The sequence below is a fragment of the Loxodonta africana genome, chromosome 7, assembly GCF_030014295.1.
Source record: "Loxodonta africana isolate mLoxAfr1 chromosome 7, mLoxAfr1.hap2, whole genome shotgun sequence".
Taxonomy (NCBI): domain Eukaryota; kingdom Metazoa; phylum Chordata; class Mammalia; order Proboscidea; family Elephantidae; genus Loxodonta; species Loxodonta africana.
The window spans coordinates 1,586,248-1,599,391 of NC_087348.1; the positions used below are offsets into that span (position 1 = coordinate 1,586,248).

Consider the following 13,144-nt stretch of genomic DNA (forward strand, 5'->3'; position numbering starts at 1 on the left):
TGCCTCTTCACAGCCCCCTACCTGCCCTCCTGGGTCGCTCCCTGACACCTCCCCCCAAGGCCAGCTGCCCTGTTGCTTGGTGGGATGATGGGGGTGGGGGAGCAGCAGGGTACGCTGTGGGAGGGAGATGCTCAGGAGGGGAACGTCTGTGCTCCTGTCTCTGCTGAGAAGCCATGGTCCTGGTGGGGGTCCTGGTGGGATGCTTGGGGTCATCTGAAGGTGGGTGAGGGGAGTGCAAGAGGAGGTGCTGGGGGAGGGGAGGGAAGTGCGTGGCGTGGGGGGGTCCCTCACAGCCACACTTTCTGATGCTTGTCACACACACCCCTGCTGTGGACCCCGGAACCCCAGACCCCAGCTGGCAGAGCTGTGCTGACCTCCAGCTCTTCTGGCCAGGCCTTCTCATTTCCTTCTCGGGACACACACACAGCCAGGAGGTGGCACTGTCCAGACTCACTCGGCGTGAAGGGACCTGCCTCATAGGGCTGCTGCATTTGGCTTCCTGGAAGGGTTCTCTGGGCAGAAGCAGAGCCCCCCGGCTTCCTGAGCCTCGGGGGTCGGCAGTGGGCTGAGGGGAGGGAGTTCTCAAGGTGAAAACATAGTCCTGCCTGAGGAGGAAGAGCAAGTGGTGGACTGCCCAGGAAGCCCGGCACAGACAGACAGCCTGGCACGGAAGAGGAGCTGCCCAGGAAGCCCGGCACAGAACTGTTCAGGAAACCCAGCATCAGCAGGAGGGAGCCCAGGAAGCCTAGTACCAACACTGGCAGAGAGCTGCCTGGCATGGACACAGAACCACCAGCAAGCCCAGAACCAGCACAGAACCACCAAGCACTGGCACAGAGGAGCCCAGAGAGCCCAGCAGGGACAGTGTACAAGTGAGGGTGACCTCGGCAAAGACGGGTGCAGACGGAGCCATGGGCCAGGAGACAGTGCCGCCTTCTGACACCCTCAGCTCCCGAATGTGCAGGAGAATAGGAGGGCCACAGGAGACCTGCAGTGATGGGGACACAGGGCTGCTCTGGGGTCAGCATCTGCCATCTGGGGTCCCACACCCGGCCGCTCTAGGGCTGGGGGGGGTCTCATCCCCACAGGGGGCCGTCATGCGGATCAGAGTTCCCCATCCTGGAGAGACACTGCTGAGCACAGCCTCCCCCGCCCGTAGTGGCCTCTGTAGGTCAGTTGGTGTCCTGGAGGGTGATGATGCCAGGGCCAAAAGTCCAGTATGGACACGGGGCAGGGGGACAGGTGTGGATTGGGGAGCTGCAGGGTGGGGCTGCAGGGGCGAGGGCAGGCGGGGAGCTGCCACAGCCATAGCCAGCTGGCTCTCAGACGATGCTGAGACCCGTCTGCAGCTGAGAGAGAGAGAGCGGGCCAGGAGGTGGACCCAGCCCAGGTGCCTGTCCATAGGGGACGGACAAATGAGAGGTGGTCCATCGACACGATGGAGTGTTACTCGGGCATCAGAGAACTGAAGTGCCGACACACACCACGCTATACGTGGACCTTGAACATGTGCTGAGGGAAAAACCAGACGCAGAAGGACAGATGGTGTGAGATCCTGCTCGTGGGTAACGTCTGGAATAGACAAACGCATCCGGACCAGCATCACTAGTGGTTACCAGGGGCTGGGGGCAGCGGCAACGGAGATTCAAAAAAAGCTTTTTAGAGAGGAGTGTGTCGGAGCCACGCGGAAGCAGCCTGCTCCACACAAGCCCACCAAGCACGGCATCTACAGCCTGGAGCTTGCACGCTCAGGTTCTCCCCCGTGGCGATCCCACCCAGCAGAGCATGCCTGTTGCCTGCCCTGTGACCTAGGTTCAGGGAACTGTTTTAATCCTGCTCTCGCTGTTGCCGGCTGCCACCGAGTCCACCCCAACTCATGGGGACCCCATGCACAATAGAATGAGATGCCGCCCGGTCCTGCACCAGCCCCATGATTGGTTGTGGATTGGACCATTGTGATCCGTAGGGTTTTTGTTAGCTGATTTTCAGAAATAGATTGCCAGGTTTTTCTTCCTAGTCCGTCTTAGTCTGGAAGCTCTGCTGAAACCTGTTCAGCATCCTAGCAGCACGCCAGCCTCCGCTGACAGACGGGCAGTGGCTAGGCATGAGGTAGATTGGCCGGGAATCAAACCCGGGTCTCCTGTATGGAAGGCAAGACTTTACCGCTGAGCCACCACTGCCCCAATCCTATTTCGAATGTCCCTTGTTGTTGGGTGGTGTTGAGTCAGCTCCAACCCATAACGACATTACGTGACAGAGCAAAACTGCCTCATAGGGCTTTCTGGGCCATAATTTTTATGGAAGCAGATTGCCAGGTCTTTTCTCCTGTGGAGTTGCTGGTGGATTTGAACCGCTGATGTTTTGGTTAGCAGCCAAGCACTTAACCATCGTGCCATCAGGGCTCCTTGACGGTCCCTTAAATTGCAATTTTCTGCTATTACCGAAAGCTTTTGTGAATACAATTATTGTATTCTTCCAAAACGTTAAAAAACAAAAAAAACCTTGCAGTGGTAGAGGCCAGTGGGATTTGCCTGCAGCCTTTTCTCCTTTTGGTTCTGATCCTTGAGATCCTGCAAGAACTTGTTCTGCTCCTGAGGGGCCTGGCCAGCTCCTGTCCACAGGTGTGGGGTGGCCCAAGGCCTCCTCCTCACTTCAGTGTTGCTCCCATGGCCACTGGCAGCCCTGTGACTGCTCCCCATGGGCCTGTCTACTGGGGCCACCCAACCAGGGTCCCCAGCACGGAAGCCCCGCTCATCAAGCTCCGACTATTTCTGTCCTTCTCCAGGGAGGAGAAGCAGAAACACCTCATGGTTCTCAAAAGCACCTGACCACCCCACCACCTGTCAGCAGACATCCCTGAGCACCACCTGGGCTCCAGCTCCAATGTGGGCATGGGATGTGGGGAGCAGGTTGGGCGGGGCCTGCCCCCCAGAGTGTAAGACACAGGGCAGGTGCCTGGAGCGAAAGCTAGCAGGGCGCTGGGAGAGCATTGGTACGGTCAGGGTTCGGGGGGACCTCATTGGTGCTCCTCGGCCAGGATGCCAGGGCGTGTGAGATGTCGGCTGATCCGGGCAGAAGGGCTTGGTCGGAAGGCTGCGGGTGGCTCACGAACGGCCAAGGTGGCCAAGGAACCAGCCCAGGTGGTGGGCAGGAATCAAGGGACTTTACCAGCCAAGAAAACTGCCAGAACTATGCTTCAGAGAGGACACCCCGATCGTCAGACCCTGCAGCACCAGGCCCAGACGTCACATCGTGGCTACGCTCTCCTGTCCTCCACCATGAGGGCACATGTGCCTGGGGAGCTGGGGCATGTATCCACACCCTAGCTGCGAGGGAAGAAGACAGAGGCCGCCTGGTTGTACAAGTCATCTCCGCTGCTGCATAACAGATAGACCCAGTGACGGCTCACGTTTCTTTGGATCAGGGCCCAGTGGCGCACCTGGCCACTGCTCAGTCTCACGGATGGCCATCAGTGTTGGCCTGGCCCACCACCTCAAGGTCCAGTGTGACTGTTAGCCACGTCCGGGTCCCTGTGGCCCCCGCATGTCAGCTTCATCAAACCACAACAGAGAAGCTGCTCAGTGTAGTTGCTGTCAATAAGTTGTACACCTGTAAAAAGCTGAATAACAAAACTACCACTGAGAGAGTCCGCCAGCCAGACAGAAGCCACCACCTTTGGTAACGCAGACCCAGAAGTGACACCCTCACCACCACGTGCTCTGTGGGTTGGAAGTGAGTCGCAGGCCCCCACACTCAGGGTGGGGACCACACAGGGCATCAGTCCTGAGATGGGGACCAGGGTCATCTCAGGAGCCTGCCTCCCACGCTGGCGTCTCCAGCTTCTACAGGGCAGGAGGGCTCCCCTGGGGATGTACCAGGCTTGGGGAGGGCAGGAGGGCTCTCCGGGGGACATTCCGGGCTTGGGAAAGGCAGAAGGGCTTCCCTGGGGATGTACCAGGCTTGGGGAGGGCAGGAGGGCTCCCATGGGGGATGTACCAGGCTTGGGGAGGGCAGTGAGACCAGCAGCATGGCTGAAGTGGGCCTGCCATGGGGTGTGACCTAGAAGGAGGCGGTGTGCCCAGCCAGAGGGTAACAGAAGTGGGGTCAACAGGGGCGGCTCTTCTCTGAGAGCAGCCGGGGGCGCTGCTAGTACCTAGCAGCCTTGGGTGACATAAACACTGCTCTGCTGTGCTAAACGGAGAACAGGATGTCTGTCCCAGGAAGAAGGTAAATCCCTGGAGTTAGGGCTGAAACCAGCTCAGGCCCCATGCGGGGAACCCGCTGCCAGGTCATCAGGGAACATGGTCAGTCTGGGACCCCCCAGCAAGGTCTGACACAGCCGGGGCGGGGGGGATCTGTCTGCATCCACAGGTGATCTCTGCTGGGGCCGGTGGGCACAACGCAGCTCTGTGTTCCAAAGAGTGGGCCACCGCAGCCCACCTGCCCACCCAGGGCTCTCTGTGCCCTAGAGGTGGCGGGGCTGTGGGTCCTGGTCCTGCTCTCGGAAGCCGCAGCCTCTCTTATCTCTGCTGCCCAGAGAATCACCAAACGCAGCGGCTCCAGTGGAGGGGGTGGGGGGGGGCAAGAGGGCAGGGAGCCCCCACCCTTTGTTCTCGCCTTCCCCAGAGGGCACTGCCCAGGCACAGCTGTGGTGCGCAGGAGGAGGGGCCGGGCCCAGAGGGAGGCAGAGAGCTGGGCCTGGGCCCTGAGGACCGCCCTGAGCATAACCGGCCGCCCTCCCCGCGTGCCCCCAGGCTGGCCAAGAAGTCCTGGTTCGGGAACTTCATCAACCTGGAGAAGGAGGAACAGATCTTTGTGGTCATCAAGGACAAGCCGCTCAGCTCCATCAAGGCCGACATTGTGCACGCCTTCCTCTCGGTGAGCCCCGGCCCTGGGGACTCAGGACACCGCCAGGGCACAGGCGGGATGCTCAGGCCCATACCGTTCACGTATTTAACAAGCACACGACTGCCTGGCTGGGCAGCCCAGGAGGCCCCAGGCCCTGGAAGGAGATGCACTTGTGCTCGTTAACATTCGCTCACATTCACTCCCTTGCTACTTGTGGCTGGGAGCCCTGTTACCCTCCTCGAGGGTCCTCCTGCAGCCCTGGCTCCAGGCCCCCTCCCCACCCTCAAGCACACAGGCCAGGCTTGCTGCATGCTTCCGCTCATTCATGCAACCTCTGCTCCCTTGTGATCCCTCGAGCCACCACCACCCCTGCCCCCCACCTTTAGTCCCCAAGATGGAGCCTGTGCTGGGACTGGGGCAGAGCTTCATACCCCAGACACCTGCCCTGTGTCCCCTCGGCCACGCAGCCTTCCCTCGGCCACCTCCCCCGCCACAACAATCCCATGCTGGGCTCCCTCCCAACCAGGGCGCCCATGCCCCATGCGTAACCCCAGGGCATCTTTGCACTCTGGACTCCCCCACTGTGGTCCGCCCTGTACTGGGGCCTTGCTCAAGGCAGCGGCTGAGCCAGGGGCAGCGGCTTCTCAAGCAGCAGAGCCCCTCCTGGGGGTGATGCCCTCAAGGGCAGAAGCTGCTGCCAGCTGTGTGAAACTCCCCGCACAAGCCCCCATGTAACTGGAACACAGCAGGGCCCACACGGCACAGGCCTGAGCTGGCTGTTCAGACGCTTCTGTTAATCAGACCAGCCGGAAACGGGGTTCAGACAACTCCTGGGTCCACAGTATCCAGAACCCCCAAGCTGGCCTGCACTCCCTAACCCACAGAAAACGCCTGCCATCCCTGTTCCTCCACTGGCTCTCAGGGCCTATGTCCCCACAACCTGTTCTTGCTCCTCTATGCGCGCCCCTCCCTTCTCCGCCCTGATGTGTACGGGTCCTTGATCACAAGGAAACCCTGGTGGTGTAGTGGTTAAGGGCTACAGCTGCTAACCAAAAGGTGAGCAGTTCAAATCCACCAGGTGCTCCTTGAAAACTTTATAGGGCAGTTCTACTCTGTTCTATAGGGTCACTATGAGTCGGAACCAACTCAGCGAGAACAGGTTTGGTTGGTTTTGATCATGAGCCCCACCTGCACACCTCGTTCTCTGTCGAGAAGCCAACGAGTAGGGTTTCCCTCAGCTGGTGGGGGCCTTGGGTGGGGGGCTGAGTGCTCTTCTCTCCCACCTTGCTGGTTTTCATCTGGCTTGTGCCCATTTCTCAGATAGCAAGCTGAGGCTTGGGGCTTGCACTGCTGGTGCACGGCAGAGCCGGCCTGTCCTGGGCCACCTCTGGGGGGGTGTGGGGAGCCAGCCTGGAGCCAAGGCCATGACTCAGCCCGCCTGCCACTCCCACCAGATCCCCAGCCTCAGCCACAGTGTCATCTCCCAGACGAGTTTCCGGGCCGAGTACAAGTCGACGGGGGGACCAGCCGTGTTCCAGAAGCCGGTCAAGTTCCAGGTGGACATCACGTACACGGAGGGTGGGGAAGCACAAAAGGAGAATGGCATCTACTCCGTCACCTTCACACTCTTGTCAGGTGGGCCAGCGACGGGCGGGCGGGCCAGCGACGGCGGGTGGGGGCCCAGGCGGCCTGCGCGGTGTGACCTCCACTCTGTCCCCAGGCCCCAGCCGGCGCTTCAAGAGGGTGGTGGAGACCATCCAGGCCCAGCTGCTAAGCACACATGACCAGCCATCTGTCCAGCAGTTGTCAGGTGAGTGGGTGCGGCGTGGCATCTCTGTGGCCGGCGTGGCTCCGATGGGGGGGCGTGAGGACCTGGCCCCCTCAGGCTGCTTCGGGCCTGGTGGCCTCTGCACACCCAGGGGCGTGAGGCTCAGCTGCTCGAGACTGAAAAGAGCCTCTTGTCCACTGTAGAGACGCCCCCGCCAGCGCCAGGACTGAGCTGGGGCGCTGTGCTTAAGGGCCAGAAGGTGGCCACCAGCTACGAGAGTAGCCTCTGACGCTGGCAGGTAAGGTTCCAGCCCTGCCGCTGGGCGGGGAGGGCTGCGGGCAGGTCTCTGGCCCGAGAGGTGCCCTGTGCCTGCGCCACGTCCTGTGCTGGCTCCAGCCCTGCACAGGCTGAGCCCCAGACCGCCGTCTGCTGAGCCAGCCGCCCACAGGTGCAGCCTAGCCCGGCACCCTGCCTCAGAGCCCGCCTGCCGGCACTCAGGCGCCCCACGCGAAGCATCCCCAGGGGCTGTGGGCCGACGCCAACGCTAGCTCCACACTCTGATCGTCTTTTTCCTGATGCTGGAGCCCCACCTTGGGCAGGACAGAGGGGGCACTTGGGGCTGCCCGGCCTGAGCTGTGGGAGGCCCAGACCTAGAGCCTAGGGCTCGTGAAGTAGCTTCTGGGAGGAGAGGGCTGCACACATGTGTGGGCCCTATGTATTGAGGGGCACCAGGCTGTCGGGCCTGCGGGACCGCGCGTGCACGCCTTTTAGTGAGGGCCAGAAGGACAGGTGCCTATCTGTCTGCATGGGCATGGCTGGGTTTGGGGACACGAGATGGCGCCCAAGCCCAGTGTACCGAGCCTGCTGCCCAGGTTACAGGAGGCGGCTCGTCAGGGGCTCCCGGGTGCTGCTGTGTGGGGTCCTGGGGGCCAGAGTGGGCCCTGCCCTGTCCACCCTCTGCTTCAGCCATGCTCGTTCCATTGTGTGCGTCACCCACCCCACACTTCATGCTCCTCATCACCCCATCTGCAGGCAGGGGCTGGGGCCCACTCTCCTGGGAGTCTGGTGTGGGGACTGGGAGAGATGCACTCAGGTGGGCTCAGGTGCACTTAGGTGGGCTCAAGTACATTCAGGTGGACTCAAGTGTGCTCAGGTGTAGCACTTAACAGGGTAGGAGGAGCCCTGGGATAAGGACACACACAGGCCGGCTGCCACTGCCCTGAGTACTACAGGGGCTGTGGGCACCGGGGTGCCACTGTCAGGCCTTTGGCAGTCTCACAGGGCCCCGAGGCCTCCTAAGGCCTCCATTGACTGGCCAGGCCTCTCCCAGTCCCTGGGAAGAGCTGGGCAGCCTTGTCAGAAGCAAGGCTGGGCAGCCTTGTCAGAAGCAAGGCTGGGCAGCCTTGTCAGAAGCAAGGCTGGGCAGCCTTGTCAGAAGCAAGGCTGGGCAGCCTTGTCAGAAGCAAGGCTGGGCAGCCTTGTCAGAAGCAAGGCTGGGCAGCCTTGTCAGAAGCAAGGCTGGGCAGCCTTGTCAGAAGCAAGGCTGGGCAGCCTTGTCAGAAGCAAGGCTGGGCAGCCTTGTCAGAAGCAAGGCTGGGCAGCCTTGTCAGAAGCAAGGCTGGGCAGCCTTGTCAGAAGCAAGGCTGGGCAGCCTTGTCAGAAGCAAGGCTGGGCAGCCTTGTCAGAAGCAAGGCTGGGCAGCCTTGTCAGAAGCAAGGCTGGGCAGCCTTGTCAGAAGCAAGGCTGGGCAGCCTTGTCAGAAGCAAGGCTGGGCAGCCTTGTCAGAAGCAAGGCTGGGCAGCCTTGTCAGAAGCAAGGCTGGGCAGCCTTGTCAGAAGCAAGGCTGGGCAGCCTTGTCAGAAGCAAGGCTGGGCAGCCTTGTCAGAAGCAAGGCTGGGCAGCCTTGTCAGAAGCAAGGCTGGGCAGCCTTGTCAGAAGCAAGGCTGGGCAGCCTTGTCAGAAGCAAGGCTGGGCAGCCTTGTCAGAAGCAAGGCTGGGCAGCCTTGTCAGAAGCAAGGCTGGGCAGCCTTGTCAGAAGCAAGGCTGGGCAGCCTTGTCAGAAGCAAGGCTGGGCAGCCTTGTCAGAAGCAAGGCTGGGCAGGGATGGGGCTTGTCTAGGGAGGCCTGGACCTGGCGTCTACTCAGGAGGCTCTGGGTGAGGTGACCACCTGGCATGAGGCTCCTTTGCTCCTGGCCAGCTGTGGCCCCACTCCCAACCCGACCCCATGTGGTGTCTGGCCGTCCGTCCTTCAGCAAGGACCGCTGTCCCAAGTCTTGGGCCCCACAGTGACCAAGGTGGACATGGCCCTGTCCGCAGGGCTCCATCCTCCAGCCGTCTCTCTTCCCCAAAACAGGGGATGCCGTGCCGGCCCTGAGCCTGGTTTAGCCTGAACTGCTGTCCCTGGAGACCCTTGAGATCCACCCCGGCCTTGAGCCTGTCTCCCCAGCCTCCTTCCCTAGGAGTGCAGAGATGTGGGAGCCCAAGCCAGGGCCCCGCTCAGCCCAGCACCCTCCTCCTACAGCCCACAGCCCTCCAAGGGACTGGGGACCTCTCCCGACAGCACCCCCAGTCTGCCCAACAAGGGGAGGCTGAGAAGCCCCAAGCAGAAGGTGGAGAGCAGGAGAGGAGATACATCCCACACTGCGGAAGCCCCCACAAGGGCCTGGAGGGGCAGCTCCCACCCCCAGCAGGAGCCCTAGAGGGTAGGGGTGCCAGGGTGAGTCACAGAGACCCTGAGCAGGGAGTGAAGGGGCAGCACCCAGGTGAGGACTCGGCCAGGGCAGACCCCAGCTCAGCCTGTGTCCTGGGCCCAATGAGAGGGCCAGAGGGGAAGCAGGGCCAGGCCTTGTCCTGTGGACGGCCGGTAACAGAGACATCGCGCCTGCCGCCTGCCCCGCCCCCCCGCCCCTGAAGCCGTTCTCATGCTCTGCCCTCCTCTCTCCACCTGCGTCCAGACACCACGCACTGTACGGATATGCTGAAGGGGAGGCTTTCTAAGTGCGGTAAGAGCCCCACGCTCACCTCCCACACCAGCGCCCGCACCGTATTGCACCCCGCCCCCACACGCAGGCACACCACGCCTCACACGGCACCGGCAGCAATTCGCACTCGCCCGCTGGGTGGTGCCAAGGGCCACCCTGCCAGCCTAGGACCCTCCTTCCCCCCTCCAAGTCCTATCACCCCATCACGCACCCAACCCGCCCGCTGGGCTTGATGCTGGAGGTGTGCACATGCTCACATGCCCCAAGTCCGGTCTGGCCCCAGAGGGACCCCCAAGCCTCAGAGAGGAGGGGTCCCCACACCCTGAGGGCCCATCTGTGGCCCTGGCTGGTCAGGGCGAGTCCTGGTTGTAACCTCCCAGTGTGCCCTGCTCAGTGCTCAGGGGGGTCTGAGAGGAAGTAGAGCCAAGGAGCCACCTGCTGGCTCACCTGGGCAGTGAGCACAGCAGCAGCTGCCCCACCCGGGCTGTCCCCCCACCCTCAGGACGTTCCCTCTGGGACCAGGGCCACCCCCCACTGCCTCGCCCACCCTGCCTTCATGCCTGCTCACCCATTTGCCATCTTTGTCTGTGCTGACCTCTGTCCAAACTGCCTGCCTCGCTTCCCTGGGGGATTGAGGGGGCTAGCAGCCATGCCCTCTCCTGCCTCTGGGTGGGGCGAGGTCCCAACTGCCCCGTGGCTTGTGGCTGGCCCTGGTCTTGTTGCTCATCTTGGGGGTTGGAGTCAGCCTGGCTGTGGGGCTGGTATAGGGAGCCTGGCACGTGACTGGGGGGACAGGGCCTTCGGGGCCTGCCGGTGAGGGGCAGGGGGCCTCATCACGTGCCCATGTGGTCATCTCAGAGGCCTGGGGACCCCGAGCTTCCTGCTGCCCGCTACCCCACACACGCCCTCCACCTCCCTGGCCTCCCTGGTCCTTCTCACCAAGGCCTCTGTTCATTTCTGTGTTCTTTCTCTCCTTCCCTCCCTGCCTCTTTCTTTTTTCTTTTTGTCTTTTGTTCTGTGTACCCAGGCAGCCCATTGAGTAACTTCTTTGACGTAATTAAACAACTTTTTTCAGACGAGGAGAATGGGCAGGTGGCCCAGGCCCCCAGCACGCCCACCAAGCGCAGTGCCCATGGCCTGCTCGGTGACTCGGCGGCCGCTGGCCCCGGCCCCGGCCCCGGCCCTGGCCCCGGCCCCGGCCCCGGCCCCACAGGAGACGCCGAGCACCCGAAGGGCAAGGATGCGGCCAGGACGGGGCCGCCCGCCACCCGCCGCAAGCAGCCCTAGCCACACTAGCCCCCCGCACAGCACTGACCGCGCCGCCTGCCCGCCCACCGCTGCCGCCCCGTGGACCCGGCTGTGCCGGCTCTGTCCCTCTAGACTGCTGTCTCGGAGCCTGGGAGGAAGGAGAGGGGCGGGCGGCATGCCCTGCACCCTCTTCCTCTCTTGCTGTCTCTGTCTCTGTCTGTCTCTGACGCCGTCGCTTGTTTCCGCTCTGATACCAGGAATTATCCCGAAAAGTTAACATGTCACCTCCACGAAGCCACCCTCTGCTCCACGCTGGACACTTGTGACGGAAGGCAGCTGCTGCGGACCCTCCCTCCTCTCCTCTCCTGCTGCTGCCGGCTGTGTGGCGAGGCCCTGACCTGCCCTCCTGCCCACCTGCCTGGCTCTGCTTGACTCACATGGCAGCCCGGCTCTGGGACACCTCCATCCCACTGGCCCCAAGTCAGACTTCTGGCAGGACTGACGGCCCACAGTGCCGAAGCAGCAGAGACAGACCTGCCCCACCTCCACACCGTGCCGGAGCAGCAGACAGGCCCAGCCAACCGCCACACCATGCTGGAGCAGCAGAGACAGACCCTGCCCCACCTCCACACCGTGCCAGAGCAGCAGAGACAGACCCGGCCCGCCCCCACACCATGCCGGAGCCGCCTCGCCTCCGCGTTCACTGTTGCTTTGTTCCAGCGTGTGCCGGAGCCACCTGCCCCGTCTGGTCTGCGCCCCATCTTCCTGCTGCCTCGTTCTGGGGTTTGGAGGTGGCACCTGGTTTGACGATCTTCGTGGCAGAGGTGGAAAGAAAGAGACCTGGAGGTGCTAGAGCAGGAAGAGGGCGGCACCTGCCCACCAGGACCCCGCCAGCCAGACGCCCGTCCGTCACCCAGGGCCCGTATCCTCCTCCCTGGCGGCCGTGCTTCAGGCGGGCTTGACCAGTATTGCTCACTCTTGATCAGAGTTTCTTCCCTGTCAGGGAAGGGGCAGAGCAGCACCCTCCTGCCGTCTATCTGTCTGTCTCCATGTCACTGGCGGGTGGGGTCTCAGGCCGTGGGGCCTTGGCGGCCGGGCGGGCAGGGAGGCAGGCCGGTGAGCGCAGCGCCGGCAAGCTACTGTAAACTTTAAAGAATTCCTGCAAGATATTTTTATAGACTTTTTTTCTTGGTTGTTTTTGGAAAAGGGAGCGGGGGTGGGGAGCCGCTGAGCAGGACGGATTTGCGTTTCAGTTCCCCCCCGGTTATTTCTATACGCACATACATATATATATATTTAAAAGAACGACGCGGTTAGCTCTCTGGGGGTCCGTTTCGTTGCTGCGTAGACACTTCTCCAGCCCCCGCATAGGGGTGGGTAGGAATGGCACCGCCGGCCGCTCTGCCCAGGCACAGGCTGGGGACGCGCTTGGTTTCGTGTCCAAGAGCTGTGGGGAGGGATAGGGGGAGGCCAGGGCACCGCGGAGTTTTTTTTATTAAAATGACAAAAAAAGAAAGAAACTTGAGGCGCCCCTCTGCAGAGGTTTTTCTCTTGTACATAGCAGGCCACGGGCACTGCCTGCACACCTCCACCTCCGGCTTCTGTTCGCGTTCCTTTCTGTCGGCACCGCGGGCCCGGCTGGCCACCAGGTGCCCTGGTGCACACCTGGGGGTGGCTGGGGAGGCAGGGCTGCAGCTGGTGGTCTCACCTGCGTGCCCCTGCTGTCCTGCCCTGTTGCCCGCCGCATTTTAATGCTTCTGTTACATTGAACCTCCACCACAGGCTGGATCTCGATCCCAGAAAGTTCCACGCCTGCAACAGTGAGATCCACGCGGTGCAAGCAGGAGGGCTCACCCGCAGACAGGCGCTCCCGCCCGAAAGCAATACCTCCCTTTAGCCTTCCTCTTTTGTACTTCGGATACACACGGACACCACGAAGCAAACGGACAAGCCCCACCCAGTGTACCCTTGTCAATAACTGTGAGCAACCTGAGTTCCGGAACAATAAACCCCTTCATAAAGACGCCCCATGCACAGTCTGCGTCCGGGCGGGCGGGCTTGGGGGGACCACTGGGCCGGTCTCATCCCCAAGGGACTGTCCCTGCTGGGGTTGGACGTGCACCTTCTGCCCTGGCTGAAGAGGACCCCACACAGGGTCAGAATCCATTCTCAGTGTGTCGGAGCTGTCCCCCCAGGCAGCCCCAGCCTGAGCCAGGATCACATTTAGGGCTGGGGCTCGGGCCGGATGGCAAGGCCAGGGCGCACTGAGGCCCCAGAGTACTGCAGGGGACAGCAGGC

General features: G+C 62.2%; 1 protein-coding gene across 4 annotated transcripts in view; it reads left to right on the forward strand.

Moving 5' to 3' along the window:
• BRSK2 (BR serine/threonine kinase 2) overlaps positions 1-12,025 on the forward strand; it is a 35,116-nt gene extending 23,091 nt beyond the window's left edge. Inside the window, exons 16-20 of one of the 4 annotated variants that reach the window (XM_064287559.1) lie at positions 4,755-4,878; positions 6,303-6,483; positions 6,569-6,658; positions 9,572-9,619; positions 10,626-10,885. In XM_064287559.1, coding sequence (XP_064143629.1) covers positions 4,755-4,878; positions 6,303-6,483; positions 6,569-6,658; positions 9,572-9,619; positions 10,626-10,885 — 703 coding nt within the window. Of the gene's footprint in view, positions 1-4,754; positions 4,879-6,302; positions 6,484-6,568; positions 6,659-6,819; positions 6,915-9,571; positions 9,630-10,625; positions 10,886-11,103 lie in introns of those variants that run through there. The other 3 variants (XM_064287556.1, XM_064287557.1, XM_064287558.1) reach the window with 3 other exon arrangements.
• Positions 12,026-13,144: the final 1,119 nt, after the last annotated feature.